The 21,534-nt window shown below is 37.7% G+C and overlaps 1 protein-coding gene across 2 annotated transcripts in view; it reads left to right on the top strand.

Annotated features, from left to right (window-relative positions):
• Positions 1-21,534, top strand: part of ANKIB1 (ankyrin repeat and IBR domain containing 1) — a 134,044-nt gene that overhangs the window by 37,330 nt on the left and 75,180 nt on the right. The window contains exons 2-3 of one of the 2 annotated variants that reach the window (XM_049768918.1): positions 9,531-9,808; positions 19,304-19,604. In XM_049768918.1, coding sequence (XP_049624875.1) covers positions 9,621-9,808; positions 19,304-19,604 — 489 coding nt within the window. In that variant the 5' untranslated portion in view covers positions 9,531-9,620. Of the gene's footprint in view, positions 1-9,521; positions 9,809-19,303; positions 19,605-21,534 lie in introns of those variants that run through there. The other variant, XM_049768911.1, reaches the window with a different exon arrangement.

Here is a 21,534-nt window from a genome sequence, read left to right as displayed (position 1 = left end):
GATGGAACTAGTTAGAAGATAAATGAAGTAAGCCAGAAGAAGGATAAATGCAGGATGCTATCACTTATATGTGGTGTTTATAATAATTACAGGAGGGAGTGCATTGACTCCCTAGGGGGCTTCCTATAGGTCTTAGGAAGATAAGGAAAGAAATAAACGGGAGGGGGAGAAAGACAGATGAAAAATAATGGAAATGAGTGCAGGAGTCAAGAATGTTAAGGAACATCAGGAGTAATAGGGAAAGACAGCTAAATATCTAAATCACAGAGCCAATAACACTGAAGAATCATGAGGCCCAAACTTAATAGCAAACTTAAATTGGTGCTTATCAAGATGACAGGCTGGGGGGGGGGTTATGGGAAGGAACCTGGGAACATTGTGGACAGAGTATTATGACACTGGTGGTGGAATTGGTGCTGGAATATTGCATGTCTAAAACAGAAACTTATGAATAACTTCGCAAATTATAGTACTTTAATACAATTAATATTAATATCCCACCAAAAATCCCAAATGTATACTATGTTTTATATTTGTATGCTTGTAATTTTCACCAATCCTAGATTTGAAAAAGATGTAAAGTAGAAAATAGGATAAAACAGCCTTGACTTTTTGTTGCTGCTGAGAAGATTGGAACTCTTTGGAATCAGAAACAGTAATTCTCCTTAACCAATTTATCTGAAGTGTTGAGTGCAAATATTTTCTCCTATTCAGTTGTCTTTTAGTTCCCCCATACAAAACCATTTTAGTTTGAAGAAGTTTAGTATCAATTCTGTAGCCTTTATCATTGGCATTGTGTTACTGAAGACTAGATCTTGGAGCATTTTGCAAATATTTTCCTCAGTGTATTTTATCAAGTCAAAGTCTTTGATCCACTTTTAGTTGATTTTTGTGTGAGGTGTGAAATACTGATACAGTTGTAATTTTTTTTTTTTGTTTTGGTTTTTGGGTCACACCCGGCAGTGCTCAGGGTTTACGTCTGGCTCTATGCACAGAAATTGCTCCTGGCAGTCTAGGGGGACCATATGGGATGCTGGGATTTGAACCACCGGTCCTTATGCATGCAAGGCAAACGCCCTATCTTCATGCTATCTCTCCGGCCCCCAGTTTTAATTTCTTACATGTTATTATCCAATTGTCCCAAAAGCCATTTGTTGAAGAGACTCACCTTTATTCCATTTCATGCTCTCTCAGTTTCTTGTCAAATATTTTGTTGTTGGATATTTTATATGAAAACCATTGGTCAGATAGTCTGTATTTAATTCTAGTGCCACACTCTGTTTTGATCACAATGACTTTGTAGTACAGCTTCAAGTTAGTTAATAAAATGCCTCCCAGTTTTTTATTTTTTTCAGTATGGCTTTGTCTATTTGAGGTCTTTTGTGACACTGCACTTGTAAATTGATATGTGTGTTTTTTTTTTAATTGAACAACCAGTTGCAATAGCCTAAGAATGCAATGTTTCATAAAGTTATCCCTTTTTTTCTCGTTGCAAACTTATTTAAATAGCCTTGGAAATAAAATTCGCATCTACTTATAAATACATTTAGCACTTTCTTGGTTAATATCATGGTTAACACATGTCAAAGAGAGACAGAGTTCGAGCACGTATATGCATATGCATGTGCTTGTCGGCAGGGAATATACATTGGTTGAAATGTAAAGAAGACATAATTGCTATTTTGGAGATTACTCTCATCCCCTTTTCTGGGTTTATCTAAAGCTTTACTTTAGTATTGGAACTGATTGAACCCCTCTGCCCCAATTGTTAGAAGTAGTGCAAGCTTTTTTTTTTCCCCACTTCCAAACCAACAGAAGACAGAAGATTCGTAAGTTAACTCTAAGAGAGGAGTATATCATATTCAAGTTTTATTTGCAACTTTCAAGCCTCATTCCTTTTTCTACAGCCTTTCTTTTACCAAATAATGCTTTATTATATATTTAAGTGAGTTTATGTGTTAGCAAATCCCATTTTTTCCTACATTGCATTGTAGGTAGTGATCCTCAACATCACCCAGATTCTGTGATTGTCTTGAAGAATTTTGTTTGTTTTGGGGCCACACCCAGAGGCATTCAGGTTACTTCTGGCACTACATTTAGAAATTTGTCCTGGCAGGTTTGGAGGACCATATGGTAGGCTCAGGTCTATATGGTATGCTCGGGATTGAACCTTGGTCTGTTGTGTGCAAGGCAAATGCCCTACCCACTATGCTATTATTCTGGCCCTGAAATGCAGTTGTTAAAGCAGAACAGCAATGTAACAAAACACATTATTTCATGGAGATAAATTTGCTGATTTTAGGTTCTGTGAAAACTTGTAGGAAATTTTCTTTTTTAAACCACTATCAGTGCTGGAGACATAATACTGTGAGTAAGAGAACTCTTAAAAGCCCAAATGTTGCATGCTGCTGACTTAGGTTGATTTCCAGCATTTAATATATTCCCCCCTATCCCCAGCACTACTAGGAGTGATTCCTCTGTGCAGAACCAGGACTAACCCCTGAGCATTGCTTGGTGTGGCAAAAAAAAATTTTTTCTATTGTTTTGAAAAATCCCCAAATGCTATAGTATATTGAAATAAGCACGAAGTACAGAAGGGAGGAGTTTCTTGTTTTTAAGATGATCCTTGTGGGGCCGGAGATATAGTATGGAGGTAAGGCTTTTGCTTTGTGTGCATAAGGACCGTGGTTCAAATCCTGGCATCCCATATGGTTCCTCGAGCCTGCCAGGATTGATTTCTGAGCGTAGAGCCAAGAGTAATCCCTGAGTGCTGCCATGTGTGACCCAAAAACTAACTAAATAAATAAATAAATAAATAGATAGAAAGAGAGAAAGGAAAGGAAAGGAAAGGAAAAGGGAAAAGGGAAAAGGAAAGGAAAAGGAAAGAAGGAAGGAAGGAAGGAAGGAAGGAAGGAAGGAAGGAAGGAAGGAAGAAGGAAGGAAGGAAGGAAGAAGAAAGAAGAAAGAAAGAAAGAAGAAAGAAAGAAGGAAAGAAAGAAAAAGGAAAGAAGAAGAAAGAAAGAAAGAAGAAAGAAAGAAAGAAAGGTGAAAGGAAGAAAAAAGAAGAAAAAGAAAGAAAGAAAGGAAGAAAGAAAAAGAAAGAAAGAAAGAAAGAAAGAAAGAGAAAGAAAGAAAGAAAGAAAGAAAGAAAAAAGGAAGGAAGGAAGGAAGAAGGAAGGAAGGAAGGAAGGAAGATAGATGATCAAAGATTAATCCAAACAGGCTGAAGGGTTAGCAAGTCTCTGAAAGTTAAATGAAATATAATGGTGGGCTGGAGTGATAGCGCAGCGATAGGGCGTTGGCCTTGCATGCAGCTAACCCAGGACGGACCGGTTTGATCCCCGAAGTCCCATTATGGTCCCCCCAAGCCAGGAGTGGTTTTCTGAGCACATAGCCAGGAGTAACCCTGAGCATCACTGGTTGTGGCCCCCTCCTCCCAAAAGGGAACATAATCCAAGTTATATCATACTGTATATGTGCTATATACTATGTACAGGTATTACATTTATATGTATTATAAATACTAGAATAATTGTTTTCCTGTATTAATCAAAATAGTTATCAAAGAGCCCGGAAAGATGTCACAGAGGGGCGTTTGCCTTGCCAGCAGCTGATCAGGACCAAAGGTGGTTGGTTCCAATCCCAGGATCCCATATGGGACCCCCCGTGCCTGCCAGGAGCTATTTCTAGCAGACAGCCAGGAGTAACCCCTGAGCACTGCGGGTGGTGACCCAAAAACCAAAAAAAAAAAAAAAAAAGTTATCAAAGTTGTTGCAATCCAGGAAATATTTTACCCACTTTTAAAATTTTCTACTGTACATATCTATATACATTTTTTAAAATTGGTTTTTGGGCCACACCTGGTGGTTCCCAGGGATCACTCCTGCAGGCTCAGGAGATCATATGGATGCCTGGTAACAAGGGAACTACCCTGCCAGATGTGCTATCGCTCTGGCCCCTGTATATATGTTTTTAGAGAACTCTCATAAGCCTAAATGTTGACCTCATTAAATATAGATGTAGGCATAAAATGTTCTCCTGTAGGAAGGAGTTATTTAATTTCTCTTTCCAACGTAGGTCTTAGCACATATCTTTTTTTTTTTTTTTTTTTTTTTTGGTTTTTGGGCCACACCAATTTGATGCTCAGGGGTTACTCCTGGCTATGCGCTCAGAAATCGCCCCTGGCTTGGGGGGACCATATGGGGACACACCGGGGGATCGAACCACTGTCCCGTCCTATGCTAGCGCTTGCAAGGCAGACACCTTACCTCTAGCGCCACCTTCCCGGCCCCATAGCACATATCTTAATTCTGCTTACTCATCTTTATCTCCAAATTCAGATATAAACATGTAGCTGCAAGGATTTAGTTTTGTTTGTTTGTTTTGTTGTTTTGGGGTTTTGGTCCACACCCAGCGGTGTTCAGGGGTTACTCCTGGCTCTCTGCTCAGAAATTGCTCTTAGGCAGGTACGGGGACCATATGGGATGCTGGGATTCGAACCACCATTGGTCCTGGGTCGGCTGCTTGCAAGGCAAACGCCCTACCACTATGCTATCTCTCCGGCCCTTTTGTTTTGTTCTTGTTTTTAAATGGTGTGTACACTTTGAAGTCATCTAACAGGTTTCGTTACCAATGCCTGGGTGCCATCCCATAGAAACTGCTTGAATTGATCTTGGATGCTGCTTGGTCTGTGGGTGGGGCTCAATTCTTCCAAGTTATATGTATATAGCAAATATTGAGACTATTTTGTAGGAAATTTGAGAAAACAAGTCATTTGAGTTTTGGTACTTTAATCTGTGTTCTTCCATAATGTTACAATCCAATACAAAGTTTATGTTGAACAAGTCAATTAAACATTATTTTCAACTTTGGGAGCTGGGGTAGATTGGTTCGGGACCACCTCACTATACTCAGGACCTATTTCTGGCTTGGTGCTCAGCAGTTATTCCCGGCATTGCTCAGGACCATACATGATGCTAGGGATTGAACTGGGTAAACACATGCAAGTGAAGTACCTAAATCTCAGTACAAAACAAAAAAGTTGATATTGGGTATAGAAGAGATAGTACTGAGATTTAAGTGTTTTCTTTTCTTTTTTTAAATAGGTTCAAGTGTTGGTTTCTTTTTTTTTTTTAATCAGGGGAGAGCGCGAACGCAGTCTTATTTTCAGTTTTTATCTCCTATTAGTCCAAAACTAACTATATTGAGTTCTATCTACAGTGAATCTTCCCTTGAATAAGTCTTTTGTTTATATTAGCCTTTACACATACTGCTGCTTTTTCACAGTTTTAGTCATAGGTTGAGTGGATTCAGAAACTTTTTTTTTGTAATGTAATGAATTTAGCATTTATTGAGCCAAGGGTTGTGGTAGGTACTTCCAATAAAATAGCACTTATAATTCCCACAAGCCATTAACTTTTTAAATAAATATTTTAATTGAATCACCATGAGATACACAGTTACAAATTTATTTATGATTTAGTTTCAGTATACATACAGTATTCTAACACTCATACCTTCACTAGGGCAGTTTTCCTGCCACCAGTGTCCCCAGTTTTCTTACCCTTCTCTCTTTTAACCTCTCTCTCTCTCTCTCTCTCTCTCTCTCTCTCTCTCTCTCTCACTCTGTTTTTCTGTTAGGTGCTGTGGTTTGCAATATTGTTATTGAAGGTATATTTTGCATATCCACTTTGTAGCAAGATTCCTACCATGAACTTATCCTCCTGATCCCGTCTTTATTGTCTTTGGATATTATTACCATACTTTTGTTGTTGTTGTTGTTGTTGTTGTTGTTATTGTTTTTGGACCACACCTGATAATGCTCAGGAGTTATTCCTGGCTATGTGATCAGAAACCGATCCTGGCTTGGGGGACCATATGGGATGCCAGGGGATCGAACCGCAGTCCGTCCTAGGTCAGTGTGAGCAAGGCAAATGCCTTACCGCTTGTGCCAGCGCTCCAGCCCCTTACCATACTTTTTAATAGGTGTTTTTTATTTTTAAATAAATATTTCATTTGAATTACTATGAGATACACATAAAATTGTTCATGATTGAGTTTCAATAATGCAATGAATATAATTCTTCACCCATGCACATTTCCTTGCCATCATTGTCCCTTGTTTTCTTCCCACCCTACCCCTGCCTGCTTATGTGACCTTTTTTCTTTTAAACGTTGTGGTTTGCAATATTGTTACTGAACGGGTATCATGCATATCACTTTACCTCCTTTCAGCACTTAGTTCTTGTCCAGAACAATCATTTCCAACTACAGTTGTCATAGTGGTCCCTTCTCTGCTCTATCTGCACTCCTCTGCTATTTGTGGCAAGCTTCCTACCATGAACTGGTTCTTCTGGCCCTTGTCTCTATTATCTTTGGATATTATTACCATACTATCTTTTTTTTTCTTAATGATCCCACAAATGAGTGTGGTCATTCTGTCTTTCCCTATCCTTTTGACTCATTGCGCTTAACATAATACTCTCCCTATCCATGTATAAACAAATTTCATTACTTAATTCTTCCTAAAGTTGTATAGTATTTCATTGTGTAGATATACCATATTTTCGTTATCCACCCATCTGTTCTCAGACACTTGGGTTGTTTCCAGATTCTGATCACTGTGAATAGTGTGCTGCAATTAACACTGGAGTGCTGACGCCTTTTCTGCATTGTATTTTTGGAGCTCAAGGGTGTATTCCCAGAGACAGAGACGTGCTACCAGGGGTAGTAGCATTGAAGTTCAGTTTCTTGTCTTGTGAAGAATACCCATATTGTTTTCCAAAAAGGCTGGACCAGTTTGCATTACCCAGCAATGAACAAAAAATCCCTTCCTCCCCTCATCCATGCCAGCACTGGTGCTTCTTATTATTTTTGACGAATGTCAGTCTCTATTGTGTGAGGTGATACTTTGTTGTTGTTTAGATTTGCATCTCCCTGATGGTTAATGATACAGAGCATTTTTCATGTGCTTTTCTGGCCATCTGTTTTTTTTGAGGAAGTTTTGTTTATATCTTCTCATTTAGACTCGGGTTAGATTTTTTTTATTCTTAAGTTCTTTCTTCTAGTGTCTTATGTATCTTAGATATTAACCCTTTATCATTAGGTGAATAGTTTCTCCCAATCAGTGGGTAATCTTTGTATTCTGGTCATGTTTTCCTTTAAGGTGCAGAAGTACTACTTTAATGCTTTAATTTACATTTAATACTTTAATGTAGTCCCATTTGTTTATCTTTGCTTCCTATTGCTTTGCCAGTGGTGTTTCATCCTTGAAGAAGCCTTTAGCTTTGTCATTGAGAGTTCTAAGTTTTCCTCTGTGTACCTTATGATTTCAGGTCTGATGTAAATGTCTTTAATCCATTTTGATTTTGCTTTTGTGCAATGTGTTAAAAAGAGGTCTGCATTCATTATTTTTTTCCCACAGCTATTCTTTTTCTTTTTGGTTTTTGGGTCACCCCCGGCAGCACTCAAGGGTTACTCCTGGCTCTACACTCAGAAATTGCTCCTGGCAGGTTCGGGGGACCATATGGAATGCCGGGATTCAAACCACTGTCCTTATGCTTGCAAGGCAAACACCCTACCTCCATGCTATCTCTGGCCCCTCCACAGCTATTCTTTATTTTTATTTTTATTTTACAAGTTTTTCACAGTTGTATTTCAGTAACATAGTGACAGTGAGTTAGGACTGCTCCCACAACTACTGTTGACCTCCCTCTTCCATAGTTCCCAGCATGCATACTGTACCTCCACCATTAGCCCACTAGACTGCTAGTGTAACAGGTCTATTTTATGTATTACTTGTTATAGTTTCGGTCTCTTGATTCTACTCTTGTTGATATTGGTTTGGGTATTTAGGGCTGACCATTTTTTATTTCCACTCTATGCTTCTGGGGCCATTTGGGCCCTGGGTCCTGTCCACTTTTTTTCCCCCCTTTTCTCAGTTTGTAGGGAGACATATGTGAGGCAGAGCCAGATGGTTCATGTTCATGGTTCTTCAAAATAAAAACAAACAAAAAAAGTAAAAAGGCAGGGGCCCCTATCTAGAAGCTATACATATAAATTGAAAGAAAAGAAAAGAAAAAAAATGTGGCAAGCTCCCGCAGGTTGTTTTCTTTTACTGAAGAGATAGTAAATAGGGACTTTCTTTTAGAGATTGCATAACTAGTTCAACATTACTGGATAATATGCATTTTTTTCTTAGCAATGCTCAGGTATTAGTACTGGCTTAGTGGACTATATTGTATGCTGGGAATCGAACCTGGGTCAACTACATGCCTCTCTCAACTGTACTTCCTCTCCACCCTCATTGTATGCATAAACTTTTGAAAATATTAACCTTACTTAAATTCTTTTTTTTTTTTTTTTTGGGTGGGGGTTTGGGCCACATCTGATGATTCTCAGGGGTTATTCCTGGCTATGAACTAGAAATCGCTTCTGGCTTGGGGGACCATATGGGACGTGGGGGGATCAAACCGTGGTTCGTCCTAGGTTGTTAGCACATGCAAGGCAAAAGCCATTTCGCTTGTGCCATCGCTCTGGCCCCTGATTGAATTCTTTATAGGACAGAAAAATTAATTTAAGGTCTTAAGTCACTATTTCTTTTGTTCTATGTGAAATCTGTTTTAATCAGCTTTATTAATTTGGTGTAACTATCTGTTTAGTATGAGAGTTGAATGGCCCTATTTATTTTCTTGGGGGGGGTGTTTCTGGTTTTTAGTATAGTTTCATTTATTTATTTATTTATTTATTTTTGGTTTTTGGGCCACACCCGGCTGTGCTCAGGGGTTACTCCTGGATATCTGCTCAGAAATATCTCCAGCCAGGCACGAGGGACCATATGGGCAAACACCACTGTGCTATCTCTCCGCCAGTAGTTTCATTTTAAAATCTCTCTAATATTCTTTAAGTACTAAGCCATTTTAGTTTTTTGTTTTTGTAATATAATGCTTTTTAGTTTTTATTTCAGTGAACCATTTTCTGACAGTTGAAGGAAAAAATTTTGAAAAGTTTAAGTAGTTTAAGTATGCATATATACAAATTGCAGTCTGTGAAACCTTTGCTTTCTCTCTGGGAAAATAGTATAGTTTAACAAGAAGTTAATTTGGGTAACATTAATATAGTAATGTTTGGGTCCTGAGCAGTAGGGTGCTTGTATGCAGCCTTGTATGCAGCTTCATTCAATCCCCAGCATCCCTCATGGTCCTTCAAGCAGTTCCAGTAGTAATTCGTTGAGTGCAGAGCCAGTAATAGCCCCTGAGCATTGCTGGGTTTGGCCATTTTTTAAATATGGTAATTTTAAAGATGAATTTGGTAAAATGTAATATGTTAGTTTATTCCTTTATGTTCTTTTTTTTTTTTTTTGGTTTTTGGTTTTTGGTTTTTGGGCCACACCCGGCGGTGCTCAGGGCTTTATGTTCTTTAAAGTTCATTAGTATTCTTATTTGAAAGTTTTCTTAGCTTATTGCTTTTTAACTTATTGCTTCATAATTATTGTTTGCATTCTAATTTGATCATTTTCCCCCCTCCATTAGAATGTAAACATGTTGCAGAATCATTCAAAAAGTGGCTGAAAGGAGTAAGAAACAAGTACTCTTGCCTGTCAGGAGAAAACAAAAGAAAACATGGGAAATACAACTACCAAATTTCGTAAAGCACTCATCAATGGTGATGAAAACCTGGCATGCCAAATATATGAAAACAACCCTCAGCTAAAAGACTCCCTTGATCCAAACACTTCTTATGGAGAGCCCTACCAGCACAATACTCCACTGCACTATGCTGCTAGACATGGAATGAATAGAATATTAGGGTAAGTATTACTGTAAAATCATTTGATAATAAATTATTGAAAGGAGGAAATTTTTTATCTTAAAATATCATATATGTGCATGTTAAATGTTACTATACTGAGTTGAGTTGTTCAAAAATGCCTAAATTATTTTATATATAATTAGGGGGACTTTGGAGAAGGGAGGAGGGTTGGGCCACATCTGGTTGTACTTGAACTTATCCTTGACTTTGTGCTTAGGGATTATTTCTGGTGAGCTCGGGACCATATGTGGTGCTGTGGATTGGCAAGCACCATATCTGTTGTACTATCTTGACCACCTAAATTACTGTAGTTTTTATTATATAAAAATTAAACTCAGCATGTTTATAGTGCATTTAATTTTTATATTCTTGTTGCCATAAACACATTTTTATTTTTGGCAATTTTTTTAGAGCAAGTATTTATTTAATTTAAAAGTCTTTTAATTGAGGCTGGAGAGATAACAACCACACAAAAATGGACTGTTTCCAGACTTTTTGATATGTGGTTTTCTCTGTTATATCTTATTGTTGTTTTGATTTGTATTTCTCTAATTACGAGTGATGAGAAAACATTCACATACCTGTTGGCCTTCCCTGTGTATTTTTTTGGAAAGTATCTGTTTCTCTCTTGGCCAATTCATAGATATGGGTGGGATAATTATATACTTTTTGTTTGTTTTTACAGCTTTGTTATTGGCTTGTAGATCTTGGATATCATCCAGATAGATTTCTCCCATATCGTAGGGTGTGTCTTTTTATTATAGCTTGAGTTTCTTTTACTGTGAAGAAACTTTTTAATTTGATGTAGTCCCATTTGTATTTTTTGTTTATTTGCTTTGTTTTTGGGCCATACCTGTAGGCCCTCAGAGGTTACTCCTGGCTCTGAGCTTTGAAATTGCTCCAGGCAGGCTCTAGGACCTTAGTGAAGTATGTGAAGGCAAACTCCCTACTAGATCTGCTATAGCTCTGGCCCCCATTTGTATATTTTTGTTCTTGGCTTTGCTTCTGTGGTCATCTTGTTAAACACTTCAGTCAGTTTCCAGGGAGTTCTGCTAATACTTTCTTCAATGTATTTTATGAATTCTGGTCTATTCTCAAAATCTTTAATCCCCTTTGAGTGTACTTTTGTTAATGGTTTGAGGTTTGAGTTTTTTTAAATTTATAGTGTGAATTCTTGCTGTATTTAAATTACAGTACCTATAAACTATCAAATTGTGGGGCCAGTTCCTATAGTGAAACTCTGATTACTAGTTTAAATTGGAAACCTGATGCATTTGCCTTGTTTAGTCATAATCATGCTTTAATTCCCTTTCTTTTAACCAATTAAGTCTTTCAGTTACTTGAATGACTTTCCAAAATTCAGAGCATTTTATTAAAACTGGAAACTCTCAAGACGTAAAATGCACAATACAGGGGCTCTAGAGATAGTACAGGGGAGAAGGTTCTTGCCATGCATGTGGTCAACCTAGATTTGATCCTTAGCATCTCACATGGTCACCTGAGCACCATCAGGAGTGATTCCTGAGTGTAGCCCAAAAAAATGTAAGTTAAAATTGTCTGTGCTTTAGATGAATGAATACAATTACGCCAAACTTTAGTAAAAGTCATTGTGTCATCACAGGAAGGAAGGGAGGTGGGAGGGAGGGAAGTAGGAAGAGGGAAGAAGAGGAAAGGATTGGTTTTACATTTAAAGTGTTCTTGATGATGAAGAATTTAAAATAATTAAGCTTAATTAATGTTCATCTTCATGTATACATCTTTTAAAATATTCTATATAAAAACAGGAATAATACATAAAGCACTTATGCTACCCTAAGGTGTGATGTCTTTAAGGATATGTATATGTATTGAGACATTCTCATTATTGTAGTTTTGAGCCACATCTGACAGTATGTGGGGGCTACTTGGCAGTACCTCTCTCTACCAGGGGCCTCAAACTCAATTTACCTGGGGGCCTCAGGAGGCAAAGTTGGGGTGATCCTTGAGTGCAAAGTCAGTAGTAAGCCTTGAACATTGGGGGATGTGACCCAAACAATTAAAACAAAACAAAACAAAACAAAACAAAAAATGATTCCTTTAGGGCAGGGCCACAAAATGTTGTAAGGAGAGCTGCAACGGCCCGCGGGCTGCGAGTTTGAGACCCCTGCATCTAATCCCACAAATCTAACCAGACACAAGAGCTATATGTTGTAAATATACCTTGTACTTTTTTTTCTTTCCAAATATCATTTATATACTTTAGTTCAGACTTTACTATCACCCAGATATATTTCCCTGGAACAATCCAGTATGTGTTCAGGTTCAGTTAGGGTAGCACACTCTGTTTTTCACTTACAGAAAGTAGATTTCTAGGGGGCAGGCATTAAGAATTTTTTTTCCCCTGAGAAAGATATGGTAGGTCAAATATGGTTGGTAACTTCTGCAATAGGTAATACTTGTATTTTGTAGTGTTTTAGGAGATATATAGGAAATATAGACATATTTTAAAATATTTGTCTTTATAGATATTTTAGGTAATATTTAAAAAATTATTTTAAGTTCTGTGATATAAACAGTTCAGTAACAGTTCTCAGAAGTTTATGTTGCCTTTGGGCATTTGCTGTATCTTCATTATGTTTCTTTATATCCCAGAGATGAGAAAATTTATTCTGTATCAGCCCTTCTTCAGATGACTAGCTTCAATCAGCATGATACTCTCCAGACCCATCCACATAGAAAAAAATTGCATTTGTTCTTGGACACTTAAAATGTTTCCAGATTTTGGCTGTTGTGAACAGTGTGCTACAGTGAACATAAGAATGCAGATATCTTTTCTAAATAGAATTTTTTGGGCTTTTGGAATTGATATCAAGAAGTGGAATTGCTGGGTCATAGGGACTTGGAATAACCAGTTTTTATTCTATTCAGGATAATTCTTTGCCTGTATTTGAGACAGGCATTTATTTTTATGAAGTACCTTTTGGATTGGTGTTCTCCACTCAGGGTGCTCTTCCCAATAAAGACTGAGTCTCGGGGCTGGGCGGTGGCGCTAGAGGTAAGGTGCCTGCCTTGCCTGCGCTAGCCTAGGACGGACCAAGGTTCGATCCCCCGGCGTCCCATATGGTCCCCCAAGCCAGGAGCGACTTCTGAGCGCATAGCCAGGATTAACCCCTGAGCGTCACCGGGTGTGGCCCAAAAACCAAAAAAAAAAAATAAAATAAAATAAAGACTGAGTCTCAGAGAAATTGCTTTTGGTTTCTTTTCCACAGCTAGTCTATTTGTGTGGCTGGTATGTCTTGCTAGTGAGTGGAAGATTTATGTTGGAATTTTCCTGAACTTGTTTTATTTCCCTAACTGTGCTTGGATTATTTCCTGTGTCAGGGTTGCTTCCAGACCCACATCTTCCCAGTCCCTTGGGAAGGTCAAGTTCTAATTATTTTAGAAGTGTCCACATTGTTTTCCAAAAAGGATGGAAAGACTTTATCCTAGGCTTCTTCCTAGGATCGGTGCAAAAACCAAGACCAATTACAGAAGACTGATTAAAAAAACAGTGATGGAACAGAACTTCTAGAACCATAAAGAAAAGCTCTATCCTAGGCGTCATCCTCTGACCTGTGCAAATACCAACATCTCTAGTTACAGAGGCCTGATTTTTATCATCTACAACTGAGGGATAGTTTCCTGGCACCATAAAAAGACGTGGGTGTGTGTGAAAAAGCATGTATTAAGCCTGTAGTTATTTCCATGCCTCAAGAGCAGAGAAACCCTGTATCTCTTAGGCCAGAGGAATTCCTTTTCTAATCTCCCCAATATTTACTGTGCCTAAGCTTAAAAAAAAGAACACATTTTTTTTTCATGCTCATGGTTATTGTTTGGTTGTTGTCTTTATTGTTGTGGTGCTTTTTTGTAGTTGCTGGTTTCAGTTTTTTGTTTGATTTTTGTTTTTTGTTGTTGTCATTTTTGTTTGTTTCCGGTTTTTTTTTTTTTTTTTGTGGTTTTTGGGTCACACCCGGCAGTGCTCAGGGGTTATTCCTGGCTCCAGGCTCAGAAATTGCTCCTGGCAGGCACAGGGGACCATATGGGATGCCGGGATTCGAACCGATGACCTCCTGCATGAAAGGCAAATGCCTTACCTCCATGCTATCTCTCCGGCCCCTTGTTTCCGTTTTTTGTGGGGTTTTTTTTGTTATGTTTTACTTTTTTCCCTTCTTTTTTTTTCTTTTTTTATAATAAATTATCTTTATTTAAACACCGTGATTACAAATATAATTGTAGTTGTATGATTACAGTCATGTAAAGAACACCCCACCCACACCTGTACTCGAGACAGGCTTTCTTTTTCCCTCATTCATTCACATTGTTATGATAGTTTTCAGTGTAGTTATTTCTCTAACTCCACTCATCACTCTATGTGGTGAGCTTCATGTCATGAGCTGCACCTACTGAGAAGATAGGGGGAAATAAGGGTTGAGACTGAGGCAGTAAAATATTAGAAATGAGATTTATAGGACAATACAAGATGGATGTTATGGATATATAAAATATATGCATACAATACTATCAATAGGAAAACAAGGAGAAAAAAATTCCAGTGACTGTCCCAACATAAACCAGTACTAAAAAGGCCCGCCCTCCTCCCACAGTGCATTTCCATTAGTGTAGGCAGAGGTAGGGGGAAAGCCTGAGGCCCACTAAGAGTCCACCTGAACCCACTTCTGGCCATCTGAGCTGGCACCCAGGGAAGGCCTGGAGTCAGGGGAAAAAGACAAGGACGGCTGGGGGCCTGCCAAGCCTCCCAGCATTCCCCAGGCCAGGGAGAAGGGCTCCGGTATGGGGCCTCCCCAAACCCCATACCTGGCAAGAGCTGGTCTCCAGAATCAAGGAGGAAACCAGGAGCCAGATGTATGTCCGCCCTCCTCCCCATGCACCTCCCCCCTGGAATACGGAGGGAGGGGGGAAGCCTGAGGACCACTAAGTCCACCTGAATCTACTTCTGGCCACCTGAGCCAGTGCCCAGGTAGGGCTTTTTTCCCTTCTTTTAAATTGACATTTATAACTTCTAGATGGACCCTCCATTTTTTGTTTGTTTTGTTTTCCTTTCTTTTTTTTTTTTGTTTTCTATTCTTTTTTATTTTTTTAAACAGAACTACATAACTTGAATCATCTTGTTCTGCCTCATTAATTGAAGGGAAAAAATGGATGATACCAAGACCAAACAGTCGTATGAACATGGAGTAGAAAAATAAAATGATCAGACTTAAAGGCCAAATCCAAAGTCAATGACAACAGAAATGATACCCAATCTACAGCAAGCTATACCCATAGGGGACCACTTATATTAGCAGCCCGGGGAGCAAAGGAGGGAGATATGGGGTGCATGCTGGGAACAGCGGTTGAGGGAGGACATCACTGGTGGTGGGAATACCCCTGATTCAATGTTACTATGTACCTAAAATATTACTGTGAAAGATTTATAATTCACTTTGGTAACAATAAAAATTATTTTAAAAAAAGGATGACCCAATTGACATTCCTACCATCAATAGATGAGCATTTCTTTTTGCTCCACATCACATTTTTGTTATTTGTAATGTGTACCAGTCTTTTTGGTGAAAGGTGATATGACATTGTTGTTTTAATTTGCATTTCCCTGATAAGTGATACAGAACATTTTCTATATACCTTTTTGTTATTATGTCTTCTTTGAGGAAGTTTATATACATCTCTTCCCCCTCCAATTTTTTATTTTGTTTTGGGAACACATATGGCGTGTTCAGGAGACCATATGAGTGCTGACATTGAACCCAAGACTGCTTTGTGTTTTTTTTTTCAATTGTCAAAGAGAATATGAAAAAAATTTTTTGATGTCTATGGAGTTTTTAAAATTTCTTTAGAAAAAGACTGGAGCAGTGGCACAAGCGGTAAGGCGTCTGCCTTGCCCACGCTAGCCTAGTTTGGACCGTGTTTCCATCCCCGGTGTCCCATATGGTCCACAAGCCAGGAGCGATTTTTGAGCGCATAGCCAGGAGTAACCCCTGAGCATTACTGGGTGTGGCTCAAAAACCAAAAAATATTTTTTCTTTAAAAACTTTTTCTAATATCATTAGTTACCAAGTTTTCATAATTACAGTTGTCAGGTATTCAACATTTCAATACCAATTAGTGATAATCCTGCCACCAATGTGACCCTACTTTATTAAGACTCCAGTTTTCCCCACCCCCTGAAACTGCCTCCCAGAAGGCACAAAATAATTTACGTTATTGGGAACATACAACACACTCTAAAACATAAACTCTTGCATCAATAATTTTTTTGTGGTGGGGGTTGTTGGATAGACAGGGTGGCATATGCATATTGCCTCTCTGAGGTTGCACATTCATTCTGACTCTGAAGCTGCAACACTGTATGCTGGCTCTTTGAGATTGCACATGCATGCTAGCTCTCTGAGGTTGTACACATATGCTTGCTCTCTAAGGCTAACATATATGCTGGCTCTCTGTGATTTCACACATCTGCTAACTTTCTGAGATTGCAAACAACACATGTCAGCTTTGTGCAAGTCCTTATCTGCTTTACTCTCTCTGACTCCATTCCACCATCCTGTGGTTTTGATAGCACTGTTTTTTTAATCGTACAGTTTTTACAAGTGTTTTATATATCTTGGGGGTATATATACTCATATGTATACATATACACACACACATATATATATATATACATATATGTTTATATATATCTTTGTCATATGAGTGATGGATGATTGTTTTCTTCCAGTCTCTGGGATGTCTTTTTATTCTGGCCATAATATCTTTTTTTTTTTAAATACCTTCATTTAAACACCGTGATTAAAAATATGATTGTAGTTGGATTCAGTCATAAAAAGAACACCCCCCTTCACCAGTGCAACATTTTCACCACGAATGCCCCCCATCTCCCTCTTCCCACACCCCCTGCTGTATTCAATACAGGTATTCTACTTCTCTCACTCATTAACATTATCATGGTAGTTGTTAGAGTAGTTATTTTTCTAAATGCACTCACAATTCTTTGTGATGAGCTTCATATCTTGAGCCAGTTCTTCTGGCCCTCGTCTCTGGGCATTATTAGAATAATGTCTTTTACTTTTTCATAAAACCCATTGACTAGTGAGACTATTCTGTGTGTGTGTGTGTCTCTCTCTGACTTATTTCACTCATCATAGTAGTTTCCATGTCCATTTAGGAAAATTTCATGACTTCATCGCTCCTGATGGTTGCATAATATTTCGTTGTATATATGTACCACAGTTTCTTTAACCATTTATCTGTTGAAGGGCATCTTGGTTGTTTTCAAAGTCTGGGTATTGTAAATAGTGCTGCAATGAGTATAGGTGTGAGGAAGACATTTTTTGGGTTCCGAGGATATATCCCTATGGGTGGTATTACTGGATCATATGGGAGTTCCATTTCCAATTTTTTGAGGAATGTCCATATTGTTTTCCATAAAGGCTCGACTAGATTGGCCATCATATCTTACACAGTACAGACATGTATAGTTTGATACAGTCCTGTTTTGTTTATTTTTGCTTTTATTTGCTTGGCGAGTGGCATTGAATCTTTAATGATTTAACATTGAGGAATCAATGCCAAGATGTATTCTACCCATTATTTCTTTCACAAAATAATTTATGAATTTAGGTATCATACCAAGATTCTTTCAAATGTTTTGAATTGACTTTTATGCATGCTGTTAGAAAAAGGATATGAGTTCAGATTTTTTGCTACTAATTGACTAACTTTTCCCAGTACCATTTGTTGAAAGAGCCATTTTTATTCTACTTTCTACTTGCTACCCTTTGTCAAAGACTTGAAAATGTCAGATTTCCAAACAACTGAAGATCTGTCTCTTGACTCTCAATTCTATTCCATTGATCTGAGAGGTTAGTCTGTCTTATTCCCCCTTTTTTTGATTACTACAACTTTATGTATAATTTAAAATCGAAGAAGCAGAAACCTCCCATCTTCTTTTTTTCTAAAAAGCTATGGCTATTTTGGGAGTTTGATTCATATAAATGTAGATGCTTTTCATCTATATCTTTTAAAAATGTGATAGTTATTTTTATATTGACTATTGAATCAATATAGTGCTTTAGAGATTGTTATTTTGACATAAATATCAATCTTCAATTCATCAATGGGGGTTGCATTTCTTTTTCTTTATGTTCCCTTTTATTTCTTTTTCTTTACGTTCCCTTTTATTTCTTTTAGTTGTGACTTACAGATTTCTTTGTGTAAATCTTTTTCACCTCTTAATCGTTAAGTTGATTCTTATGTACTTGATTTTATAAGGCACTATTGTGAATGCATCTTTTTCTTTTGGGATTTTGTTTCTTTGTTTTAGTGTTAACCTTTATGGTCTTGATATAGTTACCACTTATTACCACAATCACTACCAAAGTGCTCAGTGTGTTTAACCACAGTTCTTATGTTATTTCTAGTCCATCTCTTCATTCCCTGTCCATCCTTTGCTTAACAATATTAAGTTTCATAATCTAAGACCAAGAGTTTTTCATCATTCATTGTCATCTATTCACTTGTTTTGTTTCTTGATATAACATAGATGAGTGAGATCATCAATTATTTGATCCTCTTCCCTCATACTCATTTCACTCAACATGCTGCCCTTTAATTCTTCCCAAATTGTAGTGAACATTTCATCTTTTTAAATTTCTTAAATTCTTTTGGTGTTTGGGCCATACCTAGCAGTGCTTAGGGCTTACTTTTGGCTCTATGAGCAGGATCACTCCTGGATGGTTTTCTGGGATTGGGTGCCGGGGATTGAATCCAGGTCAGTCATATGCAAGGCAAGTGCCCTACTCACAGTTTTATTGCTCCAACTTCTACATTTCAACTTTTTTTTTGGGGGGGGGGGCACACCCGTTTGATGCTCAGGGGTTCCTCCTGGCTAAGCACTCAGAAATTGCCCCTGGTTTGGGGTGACTATATGGGACGCCGGGGGATCGAACCGCGGTTGCGATCTTTCCTTGGCTAGCGCTTGTAAGGCAGATACCTCTAGCGCCACCTCGCTGGCCCCAATTTCAACTTTTCTTAAGGGGCATAGTGTTTCATTTTGTATATATGCTACAACTCTTCATTGATTCTTCTGTTTAATATTTGGGATGCTTCCAAAATCAGGCTTTTGTACTAAATGCTACAATAAGTAGCTTACACTTTTGCATATACTTTTTGAATTCATGTTTTCATGTTTTTGAAATAGATGCCAGAAGTGGGACTGCTGGGTTTTATGGATGCACTATTCTTACTTTTTATAAAAGCCTTTATTCTGCTTTCCATACAGCATGAACCAGACAATATAGAATCTTTTTTATTTTGTAGCTGTGAATTAGTAACTAAGCTGTAAGAATTCAGACTTATAATGTTATAACTTTTATAGAAATTATTTTACCAGCTTAGAAGTAGACTTTATCTTAACTTTCTTCTGTCTTCATCTTTTTTTTTTTATATACCATTTTAGGACTTTTCTTTTTGGTAGAGATGGAAATCCAAATAAACGGAATATACACAATGAAACATCTATGCATTTATTGTGTATGGGACCTCAAATTATGATATCTGAAGGAGCCCTACATCCTCGCTTTGCACGACCTGCAGAAGATGATTTTAGAAGAGCAGATTGTCTGCAGATGATCTTAAGGTGGAAAGGAGCAAAACTTGATCAAGGCGAATATGAGAGAGCAGCTATTGATGCTGTTGATAATAAAAAGAACACACCCCTACACTATGCTGCTGCCTCAGGAATGAAAGCCTGTGTAGAGGTTTGCTTTTTTAAATTAATTCACATGGTAAAATTTCTGTCTTGGTAATGTATAATAATATTTGGTGTTTAATTATTAAGATTTCAGTCACTTTTGTCCCCGTTGTGATTTGGAAGAAGAATCAGGAACAGTTAAATAATTCCCTTGTTTATTTCATGGAAAGTTTAAGACAAATTCACAGTTAAAATTTTTGCTAAGATTAGCAAGTATTCACTATTCACAATAGTCAGAATCTGGAAATAACCCAAGTGCCTGAGAAAAGATGAGTGGATAAACTAATATGGCACATCTACATAATGTAATACCGCTGTTATGAAAAATGAAGTCATAAAATTTGCATTTAAAGGGATGGATATAGAGAGTATTATACTGAATTATATGAGTCAGAGGGAGACATTAGACATAGAATATCAGACTCATTTGTGGACTTGAGTAAAAAGTATAGTAATAATATGAAAAGACAATAGAGACAAGGTGCCAGGAGGACCAGTTTATGGTAGGAAGCTGCCACAAACAGTGTGGAGATGCAATTAGGGTAGAGCTGGAAATGATTACTCTGAACAAGAATTGGTTACTGAAAGGAGATCAAATGAAAATGTTATGCATGATACTCCTTCGGTTATTGCAGTGTCTAAAAGATAAAAATGGAAAGAGAGAGAGAGAATGCGCCATAGAGAGAAACAGAGAGAGAGAAAGAGAGAGAGAGAGAATGTCTGCCATAAGAGGCAGGCAAGGGGGAAGAACAGGAGGAAAACAGGACATTGGTGATGGAAAACGTACTGGTGAAAGGTTTGGTATATTGTATGACTGAAACTCAATCATGAAAAACTTTGTGTATCTCCTGGTGATTCAATTAAAGGATTTATTTTAAAATAATTTCCTAGTATCCATGAATATTATAGTTATCAATCAGATGCTATATTGAGAAGATATCTACAAGATACATGTTCTAGTATTTTTAAACTAATTTCTGGTAGCCAGTTTATAAAACTAATATATTGGATATAGCAAATCTTGGTAAGTGGAACCTTTAATTAGTTCCCTTTATAAGAGATAAATAATAATGAATACATTTATTAGGGAAGCTGGTAAATATTTACATTTCTTTTGCTTGTTTCTTTGGTTTTTGGGTCACACCTGGCAGCGCTCAGGGGTTACTCCTGGATCTATGCTCAGAATCACTCCTGGCAGACTCAGGGGACCATATGGGATTCTGGATTCGAACCACCAGCCTTCTGCATGCAAGGCAAATGCCTTACTTTTATGCTGTCCTCCGGCCCCAATACTTACAATTTTTAATGTGCTAATTTTTAATATAATCTACTTTAAATTGCTTCAGGGTGTTGTATTGTGTATCTATACGGTATCTAATAATGAGCTTAAATAAAATTAATTGTATTATATAGAATGTTAGTTAAGTAGGAAATTGTTACTCTTTTTTAACACCACTGGGTGCTTTTTGGGGGACACATTTGTCAATATTCAAGGGTTACTCCAGGCTCTACACTCAGGAATTATTTGTTGGTGCTTCAGGGATCATATGAAATATTGGGGATCAAACTGATCGAACTCAGGTCAGTTCTATGGAAGGCAAGTACCCTACTATTTGTACTATCTGGCCTCTCCCAGCATCACTGTGCCTGAGCAGCACTTATCCATGGCCCAAGTTCTAAACTAAGAGTCACATAGTTGGGCTGAATATCACAGAGAAGCGCCACTGACCCCCTGAGAAATGCTTGTATGTCCTACACACCAATAAAAAAATGAATCATTACTTTTAATATCACTGAAATTCTCCATGTAGGAATTATTTTTTCTCATGTACTTTATATCATATGTCATACATAGTTCATAGAATTTATTTTTTAGAAGGGGATGTATTTGAATCAAACTTAGCAGTGCTCAGAACTTATTCCTAACTCTATGCTCA

The sequence above is a fragment of the Suncus etruscus genome, chromosome 1 (genome assembly GCF_024139225.1).
Source record: "Suncus etruscus isolate mSunEtr1 chromosome 1, mSunEtr1.pri.cur, whole genome shotgun sequence".
NCBI classification, from domain to species: Eukaryota; Metazoa; Chordata; class Mammalia; order Eulipotyphla; family Soricidae; genus Suncus; species Suncus etruscus.
The sequence above is the reverse complement of the archived record's forward strand: the minus strand, read 5'-3'. Positions and strand labels throughout refer to the sequence as shown.